The following is a 26,022-nucleotide window of genomic DNA, read 5'->3' on the forward strand; positions in this document are numbered from 1 at the left end:
TCCATTGGTAGAAACATCCTTTAAGCATTCATTTATTTTGGGAGGATAAATTGAGGGTTGTTTTTACAGCATGTTTCCTGGTAAGAAAGAAATGTTTTGTCTTCCAGATCTATCATTACATTGAACCATTTAAAAGACATTAAACGCTCTTGAAATGCTAATGCCAAAATAGTGAATGAAATTGTTGTGTAATATCTTGAATATGATAGATTTGTGCAAATCTTTTTGCTTTTATAATATTTTCCAGAAATCACTGGCAATATTTGAAATCATCTGCTGTTGTTTTAAACTCTTCCTAATTTCTTAGCATAGGTTTCACATTCCTGATAATTTACTTCAGCTACATTTTGCTTTATTATTTTTTTTCTCCATAGCCAGAAGTAAGTTTGAACTTCAATTTGATTTGCCTGTTAGAAACTTGCTGTAAAATTGGAATTTAGTTTTAGTTTTTCCAGAGGTGCTTTTGTGTTTGAAAAACGGAGAGATTTTCGAAAATTTTAAAAAGATCTGTTAGGAACCTGAAATATAAGAAGAAGAAAAAGATTTATTTATCTTGATCTTCCTGATTTTTTTTTTTTAATGTAAAATTGATGTTTAGGTAATATGCTCAAGTGTGGAAATGAAGGTAACCAGTAAAACCTGATTTTATAGTATGTTTTAATATGATTTAATATGTTTTAACAGCAGATCCTTGGCTTGGGATCTTGAAAGGCTGATGTGTATTTTTTAATCTCTGATCCTAAGGATTCCAGGCAGTCTGAGGGAGCAGAGCTTGGACCATGGTTTTTTCCAGGACTTTTTCTGTCTTGTGTGGAACGAGATGGGCTTTAAGGTCCCTTCCCACCCAAACCACTCCAAGTTTCCATGAAATACTGAAATTCCTGCAGAGATATTTTTGCAAATGTAGAAGGATCTCCTGCATGAGTTGGTGCTTCTGTGGAATGGGAGATGTCCCTGGCGTGCTTGGAAGGAAACTTCTCTCCCAATTCCTGTTCCTGCCGTGGATGCCAATGAAGGAGTTGCCTAAGTGGGACCTTAAACCTGGGATTTGAGTTTGCCTTAGGAAGAAAGGCTGCAGAGGGTGGAGGGATTTGTGTGGTTGGGTTGGTTCGGGTGGCCATTGGAGAGCCGTCAGGAAATACTGGATTTACTGAAATTTTATCATCATCGAAGACTGGTTTGGGTTGGAAGGGATCATCCCGTTCCACCCCCTGCCATGGGCAGGGACACCTTCCACTATCCCAGGGTGCTCCAGCCCAGCCTTGGACACTTCCAGGGATGGGGCAGTCACAGCAGCACTCAGAACAGTCTCTCTTGGCCTGGATGAGGAGCAGGGTCCTCCCAAGTCTCCCAGGAGCTGGAGAAGACCAGAGACAAGCTCGGCGCTCCTTTGCCTGTTTCCTGGCCAGGGGTGCAGCTGTGAGAGCTCAGATTGGAACTGTGGTTCTCAGCCTGTTTGAGGAGCAACAACTCCTGCTCCTCAGAGGTTGTGAGGCACTTCTGGAGAAGGGCACAGCAGTCCCAGTGTTTGGTCTGTGCCAGAGGCTACGGAATGTGTTCCCACAGGAGCAGGGTCATCTCTTCCTCTGCTGGGTAATGGTTGCTCAGCATAGTGAGGAACCTTCAGCCCCAGATAAGGAGTGAATCATTTTGAGGTCTAGGCAGGTGTTTCCCTCATCTCCAAAGCATCCATTCTTCTGCCAATCTCGTGGAACCGTGGGTGTAATTCATGAGAGTGCAACACGACCCTCCATGGGCAGTCCAGCGGCACGGGCGAGGATGCTCATTGTGTAATGTGGCACCTCAGCCCACTCAGCACCTCAGCTCGGGTAGAAAACTCCCCTCATGAGCCCAAATTCGTATTGTTCTGGGTTATTCCCTGTCAGCTGTCCCTGGAATTGTGACATCTGCAGTGATCACAGTTGATTTTGCAGCTCCTCAAAGGAAGACCAGGATTTTTCTCGGTGGCTTGAAAAGTGAGAGACTTCAGCAATCGACGTTTTACCTGTTTCTCCTCAAGCCAGAAGGGACTTGCAGGAGTGTGTTCAGGAGCAGGGACAATCCTGATGGATATTCATCTGCTGCTCTTCAACCCTGCTGGTGTTGGAGGCTCTCATCTCCTTGATTTGTTCCTCTGCTTTATTCCTAGAAGGGTTTTCCGTGCTGCAGGATACGGGGGTAGTTGTGTGTGGAATGAGCACGGAGCAGGGATGCAGGAGAGTGGTGGTTGTGATGTCCTTGCTCTGTTTTCAGGCTGCAGACACCGGTTCCTTTGGTCTCCCTGGATTTCTGACTGCTGTGGTTCTACTTTGGATGTTCCCACAGCTCCCTGGGAATGCCCAGGCTGAGGCACAAGGAGAAGGGATAACCTTGAGTGGTTCAGCCTGTGCTGCCTGGACATCCCACTGCGGTGTTTGCCCTTTGGTTTTTTGGGGTTTTGGACTTCGATGGATCCCTCAGAGGAGTCCATGATTTTATTCCTGCTCAGCTGTGATCGGTTTTCCTCTTCCATAGGGTCCAGTAAGTTTTCCTGCTGCTTCTCTCAATTGTCATTTGGTTAAACACGGGTGACACAAAGCAAGATCTGGGTAGAAAAAAACCCAGTTCTTTATTTGGTGTCTGTTTGACCATTCTTTGTTCTCCTTACCCCACTTTTTGTGGTGCTGGGGACAAGACCTACAGACATGGTGTGATGGATTGGGGTGATGCTTGGACTCGGTGATCTTGGAGACCTTTCATTCCACGATTCCAAGATTTTCAACAGCAATTTGCTAAATTTGCTGGTTTTTGCTTGTCCCCACTCCTGCTGACCAAGGGATTTGTTGTCAGGGTATCCTGGTCCTACTCTGCTGTGGAAGTTATTGCCAGGAGGAGTTATTGTTACCGCAATTCCACCAGCAGTGTGGAGCTTTCCATGCCCACTTTATTGAATTGTGTTTCTCAACTCTGGTAAAGAGATTTCTCTGAGAAGTGGCTGCAGTTCAATGGTGGATGAAATAATCTCTTTATATAAATTTGTTTGGAGACCTCAGGGAAAAGCAGCGTAATATAATTGTAAGAATATATTTAATATTAAGGTTGTTGTGAATTGTCTATTTTTTTTTTTAATAATTTTCTTTTTTTTTTTTAATGTTTTGTGACAGTGATTGAAGTTTGCCATTTGCAAAATCCCCAGATGGGGATGGGGAGGGTGTTTAGAATATCAGGAACAAATTAGGGGGGTCATTCTCACTGGTTTGGTGCTTTGACTTCATGCAAAAGTATCAGCAATCGCAGTTTTGCAAGAAATTGTGAAATATATTTGAAGATCATCCTTTAATTCCACAGGAATTAACCCAGGGTGGTGAAGCCCCCATGGAAACCAGAATATTTAGATATTCCTTTACCTTTTTTACCAGGGCAGAGACAAAGCTTTTGTCAGTAGGACACAGTGTTAGTTTTTGCTCTTAAAACTCAACCCTCATTTGTGCAGATGAAAAATAAGTTCTGTCTACTTCAAATCCACAGGAAAATAAACGTTGTACTGTGAAGCTTCCCTTAAAAATCATAACTGTATGATTTGTTGGTCTGTGGGTTTTTCTATTAAGAAAAAACTATCAGGAGCTTGAAAAGCAGTATATATGTAAAGAGAAAATTTGTTAACTGATATGGGAAGATCTAACCCCGGGTCACCTGCAAATCTCTCAAACAAGAGCTCCAGGGCGAGTCCTAATTCCAGGGAGTAAAAGCGAAAATTAAAGCTGTAGCTGGTGACTCCTCCAAGTTACCCGGGGTAGATTCATTTGAGTTTCCTTGATTGTGCTGGTGACTGGAATGTGAAAGGGATGGGAGAGGTCTCCTCAGCCACTTCCCGACCCAAGGATCTCCATGGAGACAGAAAAATAACCTGATGGTCTGTCAAAAGTTGCCTTTCATAACCAGAGGCATTCATTAAATAGGAGATGAAGCAGGAGACAAACTTTGGCATTTTTAACCAACCTTGGGGAAAAAAAAAAAAAGCCTTTTGGAGCTGGTGCTTTATGGAGCGGTTTATCCAGGTTCCACTGGTATTCCATGGCCTGGGAAATACTCTGTTAATGGGGCAGCTTTATTGATCATTTGCCCCGTTTCTGCAAATCCTAAACTGTCACATGCAGTAGGTGAACCCACAGCAAATACAATACAGGTTCAAAAATACCAAATAGTGGAGCTAATTCTGCAAATTCAAACTGTTCCAGTTGCGTTTGGAAAGGCTGGAAAAGCTTCTGATCAGGGGGCGTTGGTGATGGACAGGGCAGGGCTCAGAGATGTTCTGGCGTGGCTGAGGGAGAGTCTTGGTGGTGAAAGGCTGAAAGTGACTTTTCCGAGGTGGGAATAATCATGGAATCTTGGAATGATTTAGTTGGGAAAGGGCCTTAAAGCTCAGCTTGTTCCACCCCTTGCCATGGACAGGGACACCTTCCCCTATCCCAGGCTGCTCCAAGCCCCAATGTCCAACCTGGCTTTGGACACTTCCAGCGATCCAGGGGCAGCCACAGCTTCTCTGGGAATTCCAGCCCAGCCCCTCCTCACCCTCTCAGGGAACAATTCCTTCCCAGTATCCCATCCATCCCTGCCCTCTGGCACTGGGAAACCATTCCCTGTGTCCTGTCCCTCCATGCCTTGTCCCCAGTCCCTCTCCAGCTCTCCTGGAGCCCCTTTAGGCCCTGGAAGGGGCTCTGAGCTCTCCCTGGATCCTTCTCTTCTCCAGGTGAACATTCCCAGCTCTCCCAGCCTGGCTCCAGAGCAGAGGGGCTCCAGCCCTCGGAGCAGTTCCGTGGCCTCCACTGGAATTGCTCCGGCAGCTCCATGACCTTCTGGAGCTGGGTGGTCCCTGAGCTGGATGCAGGACGTTCTAACAAGAACATCAGATTGTTCCTGGATATTCTCAAAGTGTGTCCTGCTTTTTTTTTTGTCTTCCTTTCACTCTGGGTTTTCTTGTGTCACTGCTACCACTTCACTATTTAAAATTCTTCATGGAAAGTATGAAAACACACCAGGGATCATCTTCTTCTTGATCCCCAAGGTTTTTGGGCATCGTCTGGGGTAGAAACACCCCAAATTTTCCAGCTTTTGAGCCGCAGCTGCCACACTTGGATCCCTCAAGACGAACCTGCCTCCTAAACCTCTCGTTTCCCAGCAATGCACAAAAGCCTGGTGCTTAGGGGAGGAGGAAAAAAAGAGACAACATTTTATGATGAGTTCTTTTAAAAGAGTTGTTAATGTTCAGTAAAGCTGCTGCTTCCCTTTTCCCTGAACTGTGGGCAAGTGGAGAAGCACCGGCCGTAAAGTTGTCGGTGCTTGGCTTTGGTTTATGGTCGCCGAGGCTGCCCCGTAATGGGAGCTGGGAAAAAGGTAAACACCATGGTTCTAGCAGTGAAAAATCTGCCTAATATAAATACAGCAAAGTTCAGCCCCGCTCCCAACTTGAAAAATACGGCTGCAGCATTGTGTTTGCTCGTGGAGGGAAGGGAGGAGCAGAGCGTGGCCTCGCCAGCAATTTATCCGAGGCAGGGAGAAGAGGTAATCCATCTAACTGGGGAGTCTCGGTGGCATTGCAGAGAGGAGAGCACAGGAGCTTTATTTAATTGAGAAAATGAATCAATTACAATGATGTTGCATCATCAAATGCAAGGGAAACAGCGGCGATGTCGTTACACCGGGTAACAGTGTTAAAAAGTAATTGAGTGTCTTAAGCATTTTGAATCAATTCCAGGTAGTGGCACAGCTACCTTAATGCAAAATTTATGAAGATGATCTCCAAATAATATGTTGCCATCACAATTGTGTAATAAAGGCTGGTAACGATGTGTGTGTGAGTGAGGCCATGGCTCTGCCTCGCTGGGGCCGGGCCGGGCTCCGGCGGAGCCTCCAGTGTCACAGGGACAATTCCCTAACACTTGGATTTGTGTTGCTTGATTTTTCATTAGGAGGGCTGAGTGCTTTTATTAGAAATGATATTTTAAATCTTGCTCTGAAATTGGATGTAATCATATCTGTGTTGGGGCCGCTCCGTGTGACCCCACCTCTATTCCTTTCTGTGACAAGACCTATTTTTCCAGTAAGGGAATGTGAGTGATGATGTGTTTGGATAAAAACCTGGATCGCCTCTTCCTGTGCTCTAATGTAAAGAAGCTCCAAATCATCCCTATTGAATAAGCCGAGTCTATTTTGTCATTTAACATCTGGAAGTGAAGTAGGAAAAAAAAAGGTTTTTATAGCCACGGAATATTTTGCTTATTAGCAAAACCAGCAAATTTATTCTGTTGAATTGTAATAGATGGAGATTGACCATTAAAAAATATAATGGGCTGCTTGTGCCTGTTTATTATTGTATTTTCCTCCTTGGAAAAAACAGAATGATACTCAGTAACTTTGTGTGCTGCTGATACACCAATGAAAGACTTGAGGTGCATATCACCAGCTATTTCCTTGGTGCTGGTTTTCACCCTCCTCGCTATCCATTTTACTACCGGAAAAGTGTTCCTGGAGGATCCTGCCTCTGGCTGGGGATGGGGAGAGAGCTTCCAAAGCTGCTGGCAGCCCACAGCATTCATCATCCTGGCACCAGATGAGGGAGGATATGGAATGGAAGGGGCAAGGCAAAGAAACGGGATTAGGAAAGACCATTTTCACTGAGGATGGTGTTCTGTTTGCATCAGGATTACGTTGGGTTGCCAACAACTTTGTGTCTGGTGGGGAAAACCAGGTAATTAATTACTCCCACACATTAGAAATGGGGTGCCTGTAGAAATTCCTGGGAGAGCAGCATCCCAAAATTCAGTGTTGTTTTACATCATGTCCCTGTTCTGTGCTTTGTGTTTCATTCTTTGTGTAGGGATTCTGCCTTTGTTTCTGTCTGCCATCGAAGGGAATGTGGGTCAGGATATTCTGGAGCTCTTGAAGCAATGGAAGGAAGGGTCTGTTACTACAAACTGTGGATGAATTCCCTTTGCCACCCCCACCCCCCCAAAATGATGTTCAGAAATTAAGAACATTAAGAGACAAATCTTCCCTTTTCAGTTTAAAACAACACAAAGTTCACGAAACTTGCCCGTCTCGTAGGTGGTGATGCCCTGCTCAGAGTCCAAGGAAAACTGGGTGGGGATAGATAAAAAACTTGGGGAAAAGTGGAGTATTAAAGGCTTTCCTGAGCAGCAGTAGATACTTCAACCACATAATTAAAGTTTTCTTCACAAAAAAGGGATTGTGAGCAGAGCCTGGCAGTAATCCAAAATTCTAATTTCTGACTATGATTTAATTTCAATTTTAAATAAATCGGTTTTTAATTTAAAAAGAGTGAGCTTCATAACATTAGCAATGATTGCAACATTAAGCCCAGTGTTCACAATCTAGCAATATAAAACATTATTTATATCTGAATCGTAAACAGCCTTTTGAAATGGATTATGGTTTTTCTTCCTATTCTAATACAACCTGGAGGGTACTAAAAAGTGTTGTGTGAAATTAACATTCTGCTGACTTTCGCCTATAAATGAGAAGCGAGCTATTAACATTTGTGTATTTTCATTATGTAAATTGTGTTAACACATGCCCACAAATTGCCACCAGCGATGCAATAATTTTCTCTCAGTGATCATAATGTGTCCAAGTGAGTCATTTTGATTATGACATGCTAATTACATATTGTCTTTTTTCAGATTCAGAAAAACCAGGGATCTTTAATGGTAAGCTTTATGAGTTCAGAAAAAAATTCACTTTTCTTTTTCCTGATGGCTGCTTCCTCTGCATGCTTGAATGCCTTGTTTTAAACTTAGCAAATTGCATTTTGAAGAAAATGCAAACCTTTAACTGCCTGTATTAGATTAGGTACCATTAGAAATAATAGAACATCCTGAGCATCAATATTTTTATAAGAGTTTGCTGCTGTTGATTAATCTTGCTATATTTTATTGCATTAATGATTTTTTCTTTCCACTCCACTGTAAAGATATTGCATATAGTCTAATACTTTTTCCCTCTCTCCTTGCCATTGCAGCCTCTCCAGTTATTGCAGTGCATTGTTGATGAGGTGAGTCGTCGTCTTATGTGCTTTCACTCCTAAAGTCATTCCTAATGGAGTGGAAAGCTTATATTTTGTTTCCTAATGAAGCACAATGCCCGACATCCTCCCAGCACAAGTTGCCTGGTGCAGCTTGGAGCTCTCACACATGAATTGGCCTGGTCCCACTCTGTGCTCGTTTTCTGCTCAAAATATTGAGTTTATCCAGGACTTGAGTGCCTCACAAGCTGGTGCTTTGAGCTGTCGAGGTCCTGGAGCCTCCTCAACCTCATCGTGGGAGTTGTTCCTCTGATGAGTTGGGACAGGGACAATCAAGTCTTCAGTGTGGGTGTATTTAAGGAGGTTTAGATGGGCAAAAAGGGGCATTTGAACAAGGAGAGAAAACTGAGGGGTAAGCAGGAAAGCATCTGAATGTCACCCAAACATTTTCATTCAATCAGAAGGCCAGAATAAGAAGCTGGGATGCAGGAGATCCAGGTGGAAGAAGGAGACTGGATTTCGGTGGCAAAACATCAGATTTCTGAAGTGAAACATCCTTTGCATCTCCCACCTCCCTCCCCAGCAGAGCCGTGGCAGGGTCCTAACTCTGATCAATAAGGAAATAGCTGAGGGCACACTTCTGTCAAGTTTGCTCCATTTTTAATGCTTATGAGGTGATGCTGCTAATTAGGGAGCTCCAACAAGAAAAAAAGAGCCATCACTCTTTAAACACTTGCCTCAGCCTCTAGCAGGACGTCGTTTCCAGCTCCTCAGGTTGAGTGGCTGCGTGTTGATGAGTCTAAAATGTGTCTAAAGTCATCCAGCTACCTGCAGCCTGTCCCTGTAACGTGTTTGTTGAGCTTGGTGTGAGCCAAGTCCTCATCTCAGTAGTCTCCACCTACCTGGGCTCACCTCAGTGAGCACTTCTGCCCTTCTCTTAGAGGATGACTTTGTGCCTTGGCTGAGCTTCTTCCTAAAGGTGGCATTTGGGCCTTGAGGGGTGAGGTTACAGTAAAATGAACAAGTATCCTCTCTAAAGGCAAGTTCTCCCAGTCTCCCAGCTCTTTTCCCTGGCTCTTGCTGGAGATCTGGTTCTTGGGGCGCTTTTTAGGGACTTCTGTTTCTTTAATCTCTTCCTTCCATCGTTATTCCTCTTACACACATCTTTGGTTGAGGCGTGGCTATTCCAGAGCACCAGTGCTGTCTGTACCATCAGAAACAGGCCCTCTCCATCCTCAAGGTCAGTTACAGACAATCATGATTTTAGCTGTGTTTTGCTGCTACACAAATCACTTTTAAAGGGGTGCTGGTGCCTGACTCTGAGCTCACTGTTCTAAAACACGGCCCTGAGGAGCTCACAGTGTGATAGATTATGGTTGGACTTGATGATCTTGGAGATCTTTCCCAAACCAAAGGATTCTGTGACCTTCTGGCAGCTTTCACATCTTCTCCTCAGGATCAGAAGTGCTCCAGTCTTCTCACAAAAGCTTCAAGCAGGGAACTTTGTGCGGGCTATAAACATCCGAGTGCTGAACTACCTTCACCATTGGCATTTGGGCATTTTTAAACTTGTTTCATGTTCCACAGCAAGTGAAGTCATCATTCTCCTGAGGCAGTGGTCAGAGTGTGCTGTGTGGGCAGTTAAAGCTCCAGGTGACAGAGCACAGCTCAGCTGAAAGTTCTTTAAGTGCCACTCGCTTTGTTTTGGACACACTCAATATCAGAGTGGAAGTATTCGAGGTTAGAAATCTTGCTATTGTAAGGCTGATTATTTTGGGTCCAATTTTCCCCTTGGCTCTGAGGAGGTCCTAAAGTCCCCTCGATCCTTCCCCCTGGAGCTAGCTAAAAGCTCTGGAGCCAGAAATGTTTTAAAGTGATGAAATGGAGACCTCGATTCTTCCTGGTAGTTGCTTATTGTATTGGTGGTCATGGGATTTGGTAGAACTTCCACCAAAACACAGCAGGAATCCACGTGAATGTTCATTATCATTAGTTCATAGGATTAATTAATTCAACTGCCCAGAGAAGCTGTGGCTGTCCTATCCCCAGAAGTGTCCAAGGTATCCCAGGTCCAAGGGCTTGGAGCAACCTGGGATAGTGGACACTATGGAATAAAAACTGCCCATGGGAGTTTTTAGATGTTCTGCAGCAGTGAGATTTTTGGAGCTGGTTTTAAACTCTTAGTGAAATACCTGAAACACAGTGGGTCACTTTGGCAGTTTGCAAAGTGTGTTTGTTCATTTTCTAGGACTTGAATTGACTCGCAGAAAGGATGAACAAATGATTTGAGAAGCAGGATAATTGAACCAAAACGAGCCAGGCGCGATGGTTCTTCTGAAATCACAGCAAACTGTGCCTGATGGGTTTTGTTGAGAAATGATCTTATGGGGCTGCTAATGGCATCGGGGCTGGGATTATTTTTTAATGGCAGAATTAGTGAGGAGCACTGTGTGCATGGGAAACATGCCTGCCAGAACCTTTATTTTTTACCATGTGGTGACTTACAGTGAGCTCTGATCCAGCTCCAAATAAGACACGCTCATTTAAGCAACAATCCTAATTGGAGCAGCATCTCCCACCATGACAAGATTCCTGCTCCTGGCCCAAAGATGGGGATAGACTCGTTGGTAATGGAGTTCCTCCTGCCACAGCCGGCAATAAAGGCAGGCTGCTGTTATTTGGGAGCCGAGAGCCATTTAATATTCCAGCACTCGGCTGAGTTTGTCTCCAACTCCGGGAAATGCTGCATGGGAAGCGCTGAGCGGCGCAGATGATTCCCGTTGGGAAGGACACGCGTCGCTTGCTGTGTGTGCAGCCTTTCCAGAGCGCTCCCACATGAAGGAGAATGGAGTGGGGCTGGAAGCAGGAGCCTGGCTTGGAAGATGTCCTGGATGTGGCCCTGTGTTTCGTGGTAGCGCAGCCAAAGAATTTGCCATGGAACAGGGTTGTGCTTCCCAAGCAATGGGTGCAGTTTCAAACAATTCGTAAAAGTTTTTGTCGTCGGAATCTGTTCCAGATACACAAAAAGATTAGAAATAGAAATTGGAAATGCAAACCCCAGAGCCCCAGGAGCGCCTGAGGGAGCTGGGAGGGGGGCTCAGCCTGGAGAAAAGGAGGCTCAGGGGAACCTTCTGGTTCTGCACAACTCCCTGACAGGAGGGGGCAGCCGGGGGGATCGGGCTCTGCTCCCAGGGAACAGGGACAGGAGGAGAGGGAACGGCCTCAGGCTGTGCCAGGGGAGGGCCAGGTTGGATAATGGGAAAAATTTCCTCATGGAAAGGGTTGTGAAGCATTGGAACAGGCTGCCCAAGGCAGTGGTGGAGTCACCATCCCTGGAAATGTTCCAAAAAGTGTGGATGCGGCACCTGGGGGCAGGGTTCAGTGGTGAACCTGGAAGCGCTGGGTTGGCAGTTGGACTCGATGGTCTTGAAGATCTTTTCCAACTTCAACAATTCCATGATTCTATGACTGGAGAAATACAGGTCACCCAGTTTCACTTGGTGTGTTAACTCCGAAATGAAATATTGTAAGTAGAATCCATAGGTTTTTAACATTCTCACTGCTTGGGGTCTCACAGTCTCCCGTGATATTTTCTCTTGAGCTGACGGAAGAAATCTTACCCGTTCCTTGTTCAGATCCCTCCAGATCTCCAGCAATTAAATGGGCCACTTAAATGTTCTCCTGGCTGATATCTGCAAGGGTCACTCAATGAATCAAATTCCACTTCCAAATTCCAAGTACTGTAGCACTGAGTATAATTCTGCATTTGCCTTTTAATGCATTAGAAATTCTCAGTGTAATAAGAGGTAAATGAGACAGGTCTCCATTTCCAGGTTGGTAACTGGTGGATTACTGCACCTCTGCAGAAAAATATGGGATTAGGTTTTTCAAGAAAATGAGAGCTCTGATTGTAGCATTTTTTGCATCCCTTGCAGAGGGTTGAGAAGTGATGTTATTTGCAAAGCTCTTCTGAGCTGTGGGTACTTATTTCCCTGGTATCTTGTATTATGTGGGAAATCACTGTTTAGAATCATTTTAGGTTGGAAAACACCTCTAAAATCATCAAATCCAACCATTTAGTTGCTTCCTCAGCTATATTCCAGCTGCAGAATTCCTGAAACCTTCTAAAAATGTCATTTTTCCTGATCTCTGCTCAGCTCAGCATTCCTTGGGTGGTTGCAGCTTGGGTACAGATCCCAAAAGCCCAGACCCTGGAGCTTTGTGTTTTTCAGCATTTCAGCTTCCCGTCCTTTGAATCCCGTGGGATTTGGCTTTAGAGGTGGCTGCTCTGCATCTGGAGAAGGCTGGATGGACAGAAAGCTGGAATGCATCCAGTAGAGTCCTATGAATTTTCCTTAAGCTCTCCAGGGCTATTTTGTTTAACCTCTGTGTAGTTGGAGTGTCCCTTCTAGGAATGCAATTCCTGCCAGCCCCTGGAGCAGTTCGGTCACCAGCTCTGTAGTTAAACATCAGCTCTGCTTTCCAACCTTTTCTTCTTCATCACCCGAGATAAATGAATTTTGGTTTCAAAGGTGCCATAGTTTGTAATCTCACTGTAATTGTGATTTAGGTGTTGCTTTTGGTTTATTTGGTTTTTGTTGTATTGAATTGGGGAGGAAAAGAACTCAATTTTTGCCTTTAAATTATTTTATTATTCCAATTCCATCAGAAGCTTGGGGAGGGAAGAGTTCCAAGAGCAAATCCCAGTTTGTACAAACAGGAGGCAGCATTGCAAAACCTGCCTGTTTTAACAAGTCAGGCAGAAATTGAGAAGAAAAATTAATTAGTTGTCCTCATGAATCCTTACCCTGATAGCTTCATGAGTAAGTAGAGAGAAGCTTTCCATGGGTTTCTTGAGCATTTCTGTTAAGTGCCCCCACAGAGATACTCGGTCTCACAAGACTGCAGTTTAATCTAGCTCAAGGACTTTCCAAACTCCACAAATCAAAGACCTCTATTTTTTTTTTTTTTTTGTCTCCTTTTAAATCTGTACTCCAGGAACATTTAAGAGCATCACTTAATGCTGGTGGGGTGTTAACGCTGAGCTGTGAAGCATTTCAGTGTCAATATGTTTTCAAATTTTCCCATGGAAAAAAATTAACTTGCACTTAATACATTTTTCTGTATAGTTGTTGCTATTATCTTTTTTTTTTTTTTTTTATGTGGTTAAATAGATCCCTCTACTTATTGGAATAGCCTTTAAAATTCCCGGGATGTTCAGCTTGATCAAATAACATGAGAGGTGTTTCCTCTCAAGCCCTGAATTCCTTCACCTTATGAATCCGCACTGCATTTTGCTCTTGCTATAAATGCAGTAAAAAACTCCAAAAGGCTCAGAATGAAACAAGATTTAATTTCTTTTTCTTCAGGAATTTCTCTTTACATTCTCAGGTGTTGATTTAAATGGGTGAAACCTGAAAATTTCTGGAGTTTTGTAGATTTCCATAGGTTATGCACTTGGGGGTGTGTGTGTGTGTGTGCACGCCCAAACCTACAATAATTTAAGGTATAGTTTTATGGAGACAGAAATTGTGACCTTACCAGTGTATGAGATTCAGAGACTTATATAGGAACAAGGTAAAACCACAGGTAGGAATTGCTGAATAATTACCTTTAGACCAACCTGAGCAAGAACCTTCCCAGGAGGACAAGCTCATTTAATGGTTCCTAAAACTCAATCTTGTGGATGTCAATGGTCATGCTTGATTATTTGCAGCAGTGTTTTATGAAAAAGCAATAAAAATGCATCGGGAGGGTACAGAGGAGGAAGAGGAACAACAAATGGGTTGAGTTTTTCGCCGGGTCCCCTCGGTGTGCGCAGGTAGGGGCTGGTGTCACGCGGCGCTGCCTCGGCTCGCTGAGATGTGTGGCTGTGTGTGTGTCTGCCCAAACCTGCCGTGCTCTGCTGCCTGATGAGCGACAGGAGACCAGCCAGGAGAGGGAGAAATTCTTGGTTTGTTTGAGAGAAAAAGCAATTACAGTTCTGGTGGAAGGATTAACCTGTTTTTGCAGGCCCTTCGGAGAGCCCCGCTAAAAGGCACAGAGCCTGGCGAGGGGAGGAAGTGCCACATTCTGGATTATTCCTGTTCTTAATCCCTTCTTTCCTCCCTTCTTCTTGGCTCTAAAAAATATCCCCCGGTAGCAAATCCTACAGCCAAATAATCCCAATATCCGCTGGGTTATTTACCCAGGAGCACCCACACGCGTTCCTTACAGAGGGAGGCTCCTGATATTCCCAGGAAATTGAGGAGCAGCGCTGTTGGGAGACGAGCTGGTCCTCACGAGGTTTGAGGTGTTAAGGTAGGCTGTGTTTTGGGGATGAAAAGCTGGTCCTCACGAGGCTTGAGGTGTTAAGGTAGGCTCAGTGTTTTGGGGATGAAACGCTGGCTTTTCGACCCTGGTTCTGTCCAGCTCGAGCTCTGGAAATAAACGAGTTTCCTGTGCCGCTCCAATCCCAGAACACAAAACTTCACACCAAGATGCCCCCACAGATAATTTGTCACATTTGGCACCTGCTACTAAGAAAAGAGCAAGAAGTGACCCGGTGCAGAGATGTAATCATCCTTCACCTTCCTGCCCGGGGTGGGAGCCGAACGGGAGCAGTCCAGGAATTCTTTCAAGTCTGGGCCTCAGAGCCACCTCCAGCCACTGCTGGCTTCTGCCAACTTGTTACTTGTCAGAAATCCCCTGCATTAGGGTTCTTCAGGCCTTTTGAAGTAGATTGGCTGGAAAGGCAGAAATAGATTTTTTTGTTGTTGTTTTATATATATATTGTTTTAGGAATGCTGTGAAGAAAGTTGTCTTGTAAGAGTAAATTGAAAGTCAGACTTGGATTTTATTTTTATACAGAGAGTGGGTTTTTTAGGAATATTGTGGAAGAAAGTTGTCTGGAAGGAGTAGATCCAAAGTGGGAAATGGATTTTATTTTTATATGTATATGTATATATATATATATATATATATATATAAGTTTTTTAGGAATGCTGTGGAAGAAAGTTGTCCTTGTAGGAGCAAATCTGAATTTGTACAATACTGTCATTCACTGCTCTCATTGTAGCCAAAGACCATTCATTTAAGAGTTGGACTTGGTGATCCTTGTGGTTCCCTCCAGCTCAGAATATTCTGGGAACTACAGTGCATTTATTACCTGTAATTGCACCTGGCAGCATCTAAAACTTGTTTTTCTAAAAAAAAAAAAGAAATTTATAAAATCACGGTTTGGCCACAAAGTGCAGTGCAGCTACCATAGAAAAGTAAATATATTTTTGAAAGCTTTAATATAAGAGAAACTGGAGTGCATAAAAATTGTTTAATCCTAGAGCTTTTGAGGGCTGAGGTGATAAGGCAGAAACACTTTGCAAAGCACAGGCATTATTTATGAAATGCTGCCATTTCAGCATCCGTGGAGGAGTTAGAACAGGAGAGAGTGCCCAGAGGAGATGCTCATTGCACAGGCAGGGAGCGCTGGGGGAGCCCAGAGCAGAGAGGAGCTGAGGTTTGGTTTGCTGGGTTCTGGTAACTTCCCTCCTGTGGCCATGGAGCCACAGGACCATGGCAGCTCCTTCTGCACAAGCGGAGCTGAGGGGAAAGAACGGGGAAATTTAACCCTTCCCAGAGAGGGAGTTCACAGAGCAGCAGGAATAAAACCTGTTTGGTTTTGGGATTCCACTGGGAATTCCAGCCTCTGTTGCTACCAAGTTCTTGTAGGACGTGCTGGTAGCAGTTGTCCATTGTTCCATCCATGGGGCTGGCCCCAAGGGAGAAGGAACATGGATTGGATCTCAAGTTTTCCATCGCCACCCTGATGGCATCACTCAAACTTTTTTTCCTCTTGCCCTTCCCTCGCTCAGTGTGCACAGCTGGGCTGGTTTGGAGAGATCAGAGGCTGCTCTTGTCTTCTCCTGCAGCAGATCCCCGTTATGGGAATGTTGCTTGGATGCTCAGGGAAAGCTGTGTTTCCTGGTTTTCCAGTTAGAGAAGCTGTGGGATTTCTCCTTCAGGAAGGATGTGATAAATCTCAGGCTTTGAGTTGTTCTGAGAAAATGTTTCACTCTCAAGAAATTGTGTGTTGGGGTAAGACCCCTGACGGTATGGAAAGCCTGGGGGTTTTTGGTGCTTGTTGCCAGTCAGGAATGACTCCCAAATTCCATTGACATAGGAGTTTCCAAAAAAATAAGCAACTCCAAGCTGTATCTGTTGAATTTTCCTCTTGAGGTTATCCTTGTAAACCTCCAAACTGGACAGGAAAGGGAGGAAAGTGCCTTATCCATGTTCATTTGTGGATTTGCTGGACATTGTTTACTTCTTGAGCCTCAGTAGCATCTCTGTCACTGCTCTGCTTAGGAGGAGCAAACAGAGCAGGAGACATTCCAAATAATCCGTTTGAGGAGTAAGCGAGGATAATGCCAGGATCTGTAATTCAAGCTCATATTGCAAAGGTTCCAAAGGATTGGCTTCTGGACACACTCTTAGGTGGTCCTTTCTTCCTTTGTTCAGACCTGTGAGGGGAAAAAAGGAAGCTACAGATTCTAATGTTATTGCTGCCTTCAAAAGAGAGGGATTTGGGAGGGATTGTTCCGTGTTCTCATTCCCAGGTCTTCATTTAGATAATGGGACTTCCCCTGACTGCAGGGAAGTCAATAAGGTTTATACCAGAACCCTGGCACTCTATAAATTAAATATTAGGAGCAGTGTTTGAAGTTTAAAGCCCTCCCTTCTCCTCCAGCTCAGATTTTCTGCCGCTGTGCTTTTGTCTTTCTGCCTGAGCACCTTGCTGACAAGTGCTAATAACAAAATGCCAAGAGAGGGTCCAGTCGGAGTTACCACACATTAAACATTCTGAACTTGTCCTTTTGCTCATAGATTGTGCATAATTAATAATTAAACGGTTTCAGTTGTAATGGGTTGACCTCCCTGAACTGTTCATTATTCACAAGGCAAAGGCATCACTCAAACTTTTTTTCCTCTTGCCCTTCCCTCGCTTAGTGTGCACAGTTGGGCTGTTTTGGAGAAATCAGAGGCTGCTCTTGTCTTCTCCTGGAGCAGATCCCAGTTATGGAAATGTTGCTTGGATGCTCAGGGAAGCAGCCAGTCCTGGGAATAATGGTCCATGGATCCTCACAACCCTTTGTGTCTTTACTGCCATTTTAGCATCATCACCAGTATCGAGGTCTTTATGACAGTGGTCAAAAGCTGTGGCAGTTAATGAAAAGGAAACAACCATTTCCCAGTCAAAATTGAAAATATGTGTTCCTCACTCCTTTAAAATCTTGGTTTTCTACTTTCCTTCTATTGTGTGATTTCATTTTGTAGGTGGGGAAAATAAGGCAGATTACCAGGGTGCAGCAAATGTGACCATATTGCATCACACAGTGTAGCTTTTCTTTATTTCCTTATATTCCCATCTTCTTGAGTGTCAGACAACATCTGGGAAACCTCAGGATACAAAACAGGCAGTATCTGCACATCCTGGTACTTGAGCAGCCTGCTCTAGTGGAAGGTGTCCTCAAGATTCAACCTTGATTTCCTTGAGCCTCCCAAAAGGCTTTCTGTTTTTCAGGCAAATATCCGATAAATTTGTGTCCACAGTCTAAAATCCTCTGGATGACTCTTAAAGCATGTCCTGCTTCCATCCTGAGACCTGCTGTGTGTTCAGCTCTACCCTTCCACACAAAATCTCTTCTTCAGCTCCTGAGAGCAAACCAGCCCAGGCATGGCCATGGCCAGCAGGTCTGGATGGGGTTGAAATACCTGAACTGAACGGAAAAATATGCCCCCAAAAATGAAACAAAAAAATAGGATTTAACATTTACTTCCATCTAGGTGAAATTTTGTTAGGCAGGAGCCCCCTGTCCCCTGGCTGTGCTGCAGGACAGGACCTGCATAGTCCAGGGTTTTATGCTGATGTTGGAGCAACTTCTCCCCTTGCCTGGATGAGCCCAGAGGGTTTGGAATAACCAGAGTGGGATGCTGGTGGCTTCAGAGCAGCTCATCAGCTTCTCCTCCCCTCTCATAATGAGGTTTCTCTCGATTATGGGTTCGTCATCTCTTGTGAATGCAGAAATTATCACCTCCCAAATGAGTGTGAAGTGCTCGATGCCCATCCTGATCCCGCAGCGTGGACTGAGCCGAGCTGGCAGCCCCTTGGAGGGATGTTTGGGTTGCAACCAGCTCCTCACTTGCAGTTTAGTTAAAATAAACAGCAGGGGTAGATTGCTGGGCAGAGCCAGCTCCCCAGGGAATGGTCTCCCATGGATTCTGTGGCCGGAGCATTTCCTACCTGTCCCTTTTTGGGTCCATCCCAGTGGCTTTAGGGAGAAGCCCAGGAGGGCTCTGCTGGGCAGGAGGGAAGGATGGGGAGAGGCCAATCCTGCTGGGCTCTGTCTGAGCAAGGTTGGCATTTTCCTCTGCGTTTTCTCTATTAATACAGATAATTTTCATGGGCAGTGCTTTGAAGTGGAGAAAGTTTAACTGTGCTGCTGGTTTCCTTGTGTTCCCTCCACTCCCCAGCAGAAACCTTGCCTAGATTGCTGTCATTCCTAAGTTTGGAAACAATAACCTCTCGCTCACCCGGCCCGAGTTCAAAGAGAATTTGGCCACGTTCTATCAAACACTCCTTGTATTTAATAGAAGTCTTTGAAAATTGTCAAGCAATTTTGGCTTCTCCTTTTACTCTTCAGTTACTTTTGATTTAATTGTATTTTCCAGCAGTTTCCAATTGTTTGAATTGGAAACAAAGCCTTAATAAGAGTTCTAGTTAATTTTCTGTCTTGTAATTACCGATCTCATTTTTCTGATAATTGGCCACAGCAATTATATGTATATTTACTAATCACATAGGAGGCTCTGCAGTCGTGTCTATCTGCCACCATTGATAATGGCACACACATTGCAGAGGTGCTTTTATCATCTTCTTTTTTCCACTACATCAAAGCTATTTCCCCGTTCTCCATAATGAATACATGCATGCATTTGACACAGTTGTGTGCTAGAGAAATTGTTTGGCTCCCACCAAATGCTGCACGCTCCGAGTTTCTTGCCTGCAGCGCTGGAAGGTTGTATGTAATGATATATTGCTCATCCAAATGGCCAAAGCACTCCAAAGCACAGTGAGATTAAAATAAGTCATTCCTTTGTTAATTTAAATAGGTGCATGTATCATACTTTGCAGGGTACTTTGTGGAGGGATGTCAGGGAGGAAAAAAGACGCCGAAAGGTATTTTTAATAGCAAATGAGAATAGATGAGAATGGAGTCATTTGCAGCTGCGTGTTTTATGTGGCTCTCTTGTTCCAACTGTAGGTCTAATGAGATGACACTGTTAAAGTACTCTGCAGTGTAATTTCATTACATCCTGAGCTGTTACACTATAAACACAGTGGAGCTCTCCGTCATTCTTGGAAAAACTCCTAAATTCGCAAAGCCCTTCTTTGCAAATGGTGATGTTGTTTGTTCCCTGTTCCTAATCTTTTTTTTTTTTTCACTCGTGTTCTTCTCCTTTTTTTTTCTTTCGTAAATACTGGCTGGTTGTTTTGTTGTTTTCTAGTACTAGCCTGGTAAATCCTGCTCTTTTTTTTGTTGGGGGTTTTTTTTGGCTTTTTTTTTTTTGGTTTTTAAAAATTCTTTTTGCCTTTTAAATCCTGAACAGACAGCATATGAGGACAGCCTGGAAAATGAATAAGTGTAAATAAACATGAGTGTAAATAAATAGCGAATGCAGTGAAAGAAACAAAGGTCAACACAAGAATAATTTCACAGCTCTTTGTTAATTACAAGACCATTTGTGTGTTACTTAAATAATCATTAATTTCTCATTTACACTTTCCCTACCTTCCTTTTTACCCTGTGGCTATCATTGTCCTTTTTTCACCTCCCCTCAGTGTCTTTCCACATGTTTTTACCCATTGTGTAATACTCATTAGTTGAAATTCAGTGTTTTATAACACATTCTCTGAAGAATTTGTACCTTTCTCCCTCAAATTCTGTGTGTGAAAAGGGGGCTTTGTCGCTTCCCTGGGGTTATTATTCCTTGGGGTTTTGGGGGGGGGGTTTTGGTGTGTGTGTGTGTTTGTTTTGTTTTGCTGTTATTTTGCTCTCCTCCTCAAAAAAAATGATCTTCCCTGCTCCTGACTCCGCTCCTTGTCTCGCTGCAATCCCAGGAATCGCCGGTGCTTCCAGCCGGGGAGTTCTCGGAGCCATTTGTGCACTTCATCACTCAATGGTGAGCTGGGTTTGCAAACGTGCCATGCCCTGGATGTAAATGATCCATGCCATTAACTCCAAGCTCCCCGAGACCTTATGGCTTTGCCTGCATCCTTTCCCAGAGAGCAGGGACTCGGGGGCCTTGGGCAGATGGGGCAGCAAAGCTGAGCAAACTGTTTAAATTATGTAAACGTTATTTACACAAAGGGTCGTAAAAGTACTTACAAGGGTTGGGGGTTTTGGGGTTGGTTTTTTTCCTCTGTTTTAATAAACCTCGGTGCTGAGACTTTAAGAATTCATCTCAGGGGGGAGTCTGCAAAAGTCATGTGTATAATATCATTATTTGGGGGGGGGTAAATATTTCTTATAAAATTGCCTCGATGTTTAGGAAGGCAAGAGGCCTTGATGAATTCATTGGCTTCTCAGTAAGTAATTTTTACTGAGAGTCGTGGTTTAAAACACACCACTGGGTATATTTGCTGTCCTTAAAACAGAATAGTTCATTGGAAACCTTTTAAATTAAAGGAGAATTGGGGAGAGGAGGAGGTTGTAGAATAAAGAATACGGTTCTTGAGTGAGTAGAGGATACAAATCTGGAGGGTGAGAGATCCTAAAGAAGCAAAGCAAAGGGAAAAATCTCTTTTTAACTGTCACACACCTCCCCAAAAACCAAATCGTTTAAAAAGGGGAGGCATTTATGCACAGCAGAAGAAATAAGCTTGAATTCTGTAAAAATAAGTAGTGTTGGAGGGAGAAACATCCCCTCTTGCAGGGCTGGGTGCTCAGCTGAGTTAAATCAGATGGAGCCACCTGAGTGGGAGCTGTGGCTGGGTGGGAGCAGGAATCCAGGGATGTGCCCTTCTCCAGGGATGTGCCTTCCCTCAAGCCCTCAGCCCCACACGGAGCTATAGGTTGGGCTTTGCACATTTTGGGGTTTTCTGCCTCATACCAGGGCCACTGCAGCAAAAGTGACCCCATAAAACTGAATTTTGAACAGATCATACAGGAGAAAGTATCTCTGAGGCCTGCCACAGTCTGTAACAAATACGGACACAAAAAGCAGCCTGATGATCGGTTAATTAAAGTAACTAAATAATTAAAGTTTGTGTAACAGAGGCCTCAGTTTTCAGTGGGTTCAGCTTACAAAGACCAAGGGTATTTGGAGGATTCTGCAGCACAACCCTGGGTGTGGAGCTCCAGGCTTTTATCCTCCCCAAAATATCGATGACAGACTGGTTTAAAAAAAGGAACGGAGGCAGAGGGGGGGATAACCTGTGTTAAAATCTCCACAGATGTCAACCTGCAGCAGAAGTGATGGTGGCTAACAGCCTTGTGTTCCCTGGGGATGCAGCTACTTTGGACTGTCAGATTAGAACTGCTGCCTCAGACAGTTTGTGGGACTTGATTATTTGAGGGGCTTGGAGTTATTTGTAGGGGAAGGTAAATTGTGTCCTTAATATCTCCAATTTCCAGCACAGCTCATTTGGTGTTTTATATCCAGTGTGTTACATCAGCTTTCCGGTGGGGGGAATTACTGCTTAAAAAAAAAAAAAGCAAATGAGGAGCAACTATATCTTATTTAAGCAATCAATTTGGAATAACCATGAGAGATGTCAAGTGAACAGCATCCCAGACTTTATGCCAGTCACTCCATAAAGCCTGGCTGTTTGGATGTAATCCAATTAGTCAGTAGGCAGCTCCTGATGGTCACCTCTGTGCCACGTTATTGTGTTCCCTCATGCAGCTAAGCACGGCCTCCACGAGCTAATTGCACCTGTTGCATGGAAAACTAGGACTGTTTGGATGAGAAACATGATCTTATAAACAGGTTAATGCTGTGTAATGAACTATCACCCTGCAGGGTAATGGAAATAAATGGGGGGAAATGAAGGTAGGAACCCCAGGGTATTGCGTGTGCTCCCGAAGCTGTTCAGCAGTGGAGTTGGATTTCCCACCTGTTTGGGTAATTCCTTGTGTTGAGCTGTGTCATAATCCCCAGAAAAATGGGAATCAGCTCTCTCTGCCTCCTGAGCTGGCTGGTTTTTAGGGACCTCTGTATTTACACACTGTCCATGGTTACAAACAGTGTGGAGCCCTACATCCCATAAGGGAAGGCTGGGAGGGAGGAAAAACCCATTAATGTTTTGGTTACTGTTAGGAACCCTGTTTCCCATCAGCACCTGATAAAGTTAAGAAATACACTGAAATTCTTCGCTCTGTGATAAAAGAGATAAAATCCAATTCAATATTTAAACATTGAAAATAAATGAGCAGTTATTTTGATACGAACATTTTGTTTTATGACACAGCATGAAGAAGCAGCCAAAGGAAAGGCCAGCACCTGAAGATTTAATGGTAAGTGAAACCTCAGTTTGGATTTGTCAGTGAATATTTTTTGGTCATTTACATAGAAATGTATCTATTTTTTCCTGCATTTTTCAGTGTGCTCAGTATATTTCTGCCTAAACTCTTTCTGCTTGTGCAGCAATTCCATATTTGCACAGGCACCCAAACCAGAGGTGCAATTGTGATTCCACTGAAGCTGGTGGGTATTTTGCTGTTACCTCCACTTGTGATTTGGGGAGTTAATACAGAATTTTCACAGCCAGTATCGAGTTTCAATCAAAACCATTTTGATGCTTGGTACACATTTTCTTCCAGTTTGTATGTCCAGGGATTACAGCTTAATGTAGGTCACTCCTTGTCAGCATTTGCCAGCCTCAACCTTCCCAAATGTGAAGACTGAAAACAGAGGATGTGGTTAAAATATGTGTTTTAATGAAATGCAGGAGCCACTGTCTTCACTGATGTTGGTGTAAAATTAAATCAGATTGGCTGCAGAAGAATGAGAGAATATTTGGCCATGGTGTGTCCATGGAAGGGTTCTCAGGGCTGGTATCTGAGCTGGGAGCCCCCTTCTTTTGCTGGCAATTGTTGTTTTTTCAATTATTACCTATTGCTATTTGCAGCAATTTATATGGAGTCATAATCCCCTCTGACTCATCTGTCTCTGATTTTTAAATGTTTCCTTACTGTCCTTTAAGCGCTGTTGGCTGTAACTCGAAAGCTTATCTAAAATCATCATCATTTATTTACTGTGGAATATATAGAGATAATTGGAATATAGGAATAATTGTAATGGATTTTAACAAGATCAAGACACTGGTGCATCCTCTCATTTCTTGCTTCCACGCTGGGAGCTGCAAGGAGAATAAACAAGTGTTTGTACTGCAGCAGTTCTCTAGTTAAAGGCTAATCTCTGATGGTGCCCAGGGGCAGGTATCTCACAACCCAGACTAGTCTCAGCTGAGGTCCTGGTTAGGGAAGTATTTAACTGTGAATCTCATTTTAAGGATATTAACTTCACTAGACCTGCATTTGAAGTTGGGCACCTGCTTAAACACCTTGCTGAAATGAGGCCTTAAAGTTTAGGAGAGCCCCTCCACTTTGGGGTGTCTCATACCAAAGGCTTGCACTGCCTGATTTTTGTCTTTTTTATTAACTTTTGATGGCTGGAAAATTCTTGCAGTTAGTCACATCTGAGAAAACTTGGAACAGGTTCTAGAGATGTAGACACATTTACCTTGTGCACTATTCCGCCATGGCTGGATGGCTCAGCTATTAAAACAATGGAATAGGGTTTCATAAAACCTCTATCTGTTTGTAAATGCACATTCTGGTGATGCAATAGGCCTGCCACTTATAAATAAAACATCTGCAGATCACACAGCCCCCCATAAGTGTGTGTGGATGTTTGTAAGCAATAACACCACTCCAGGGTGCAGAGCCATAAAAATGAGGCCAAAGGGTGAGTGCCTGCAGTACCAGGGAAGTGCACAGATTTATCTTTACAACTACATGCCCTGGAGTGTGCTAGTCCCCTTTAAAGGAAGTGTTTTGTAAAATTATTTGGAAATTCCAACACCCCTGGAAAAAAAAAATAAATAAAAAACAAGCATTTCTACTTTTTAAACAATTTAATGCATTTTTCCCCCCTCCCTTCTATTCAGTTAGAAATGAACTTGCAACAACAACAAGTAGTAAAACAGGAGCTGCTCTCCAGTCAAACCCTTTATATTTTTGCTCTTCCCCAGTCTTGTATTATTTATAAAATTAATATGAAAATATACATTAGAATTATGTGCTATATGTGATATACACAGCATATCTGTACCTAAATATGTGTGTAGAAATTAACATAATTGCTGGAAAATGGGGCCAAAAAAACCCCAAACTTTAAATATCACAGGATCACAGGATTATTGAAGTTGGGAAAGCCCTCCAAGGTCATTGAGTCCATTTTATCCCCACCTTGTCACAACCAGAGCAGAACACTGAGTGCCACATTCCTTGAACACAAATATCGTGTGAGTTCTACAATTTCTCACCACTGTATCCTTCCAATTCCATGTCGTCCGTTCCTGAAATTGCCGTGTGGTTCTGGTGGACGTAAGGAGTGGATAGAGGCATGTAAATACTGGTGGATCTAAGGAATGCCCAGAGTGATGCAGTGAAACCCTGAATCTTCAAGGTCACCTTATCACTGATTTGAACTAGAGCAGGATTTCACCTTGTTCATTGAGTTTTGGGGTTTTTGTTTTATTTAAAAGCACCATGCCAGCAATGATGGGAGGTGTCACACACAACCATCCTCACCCTCAGACAAACCAGAGCATCATCTTCCTCCCCTACCGACACCTACCATACTGGAAGTCACTATTTTGTAACCAATCCAGGATAATTAAAGACAGAAAGCAAAACGAAGGGAGCAGAAGATCAATCTTCCTCCTCTGCTGATAACCAGTGGGTTGTTAAATGCACGTGAGGAGCTGACTAACAACACCTGAAGTGCCGGATTGGCACCTCTGCTGGAGTCCCAGGGCTGCAGCAGAGATGGATTCTCCCTGTCTATCCTGCAAGAAGCTCCTGTTTTATAAAACCCAAAATGCCCATTTTGTCAGGAAATAGGGCCGAAGCCAAGGCTGGATGAAATTCCTGTTTAAAGTCAGGCTTTTCTTTACCACAGATATCCATGTGCAGGTGAACACTGAATTTCTGTCACAGTTGGCGTGGACCAGGTTTCCATATTTATTTATTATTTATTTACTCACTGCCCTTTCTTCCATGTAGCCATCCCCAAACAAGATATCCCATTGGCTTTTCTGGACGTACATAATCAAATTAAGTGACTTGTTCCACAGGAGTGAAATAAGGAATTTCACCAAGTAATGAGAAAATTGTCCATCCAGGGAGAGGAGCAACCTTAGAATTTACCAGTGGTCATTCTAAACTTGCTCTAAAATGCTGCTCTTTTATCTCCAGTTTGTTCCCTCTTAAGAGAAAGGCAGAGAGTCAATTAAATTGAATATACTCCAGTATTATCACAGGGAAGACTGCACAGCATATTCCTCTCTGCCTCTCCTCTCCCTTTCTAGCATGAAAATCTCAACAATTCTTCTGTATAAAGAGATTTTTTCCCCTTTGCACTTGTGTTTTTTGCCAGAAACACAAGAGTTTTCTGGCATCCCAGGCCTGGCTCCCAGGGCAGTGCATATTTAGGAGTTGTGGTGTGGCAGTCCAGGGAAGGTTTAAACTCCTGCCCAGAGTGCCCAGAGTCCAGGGAAGCACCCTGAGGCTGGGCTGGCTCCCGGGCTGTGGATGTGACTGTATTTACGGTACTTTCCCGAAGCTTTCCGTTCTAAGCTCTATTTAATGGAATCTATGCATAGTAAGTAATCAGGTCAGAGAGAAGCAACATCCCCTGTTTGAGATCAATCGCTGGCTAATACTTTATCTAGGCCA

At 43.7% G+C, this 26,022-nt stretch overlaps 1 protein-coding gene across 2 annotated transcripts in view; it reads left to right on the top strand.

Moving 5' to 3' along the window:
• The window catches only part of MAP2K5 (mitogen-activated protein kinase kinase 5), a 119,839-nt gene that overhangs the window by 80,416 nt on the left and 13,401 nt on the right, over positions 1-26,022 (top strand). For both annotated transcript variants that reach the window (XM_048317463.1, XM_048317462.1), the window contains 4 exons: positions 7,680-7,706; positions 8,018-8,050; positions 20,178-20,239; positions 22,530-22,575. In XM_048317463.1, coding sequence (XP_048173420.1) covers positions 7,680-7,706; positions 8,018-8,050; positions 20,178-20,239; positions 22,530-22,575 — 168 coding nt within the window. The remainder of the gene's footprint in view (positions 1-7,679; positions 7,707-8,017; positions 8,051-20,177; positions 20,240-22,529; positions 22,576-26,022) is intronic.

Source organism: Corvus hawaiiensis, chromosome 13, assembly GCF_020740725.1.
Source record: "Corvus hawaiiensis isolate bCorHaw1 chromosome 13, bCorHaw1.pri.cur, whole genome shotgun sequence".
Classification (NCBI taxonomy): domain Eukaryota; kingdom Metazoa; phylum Chordata; class Aves; order Passeriformes; family Corvidae; genus Corvus; species Corvus hawaiiensis.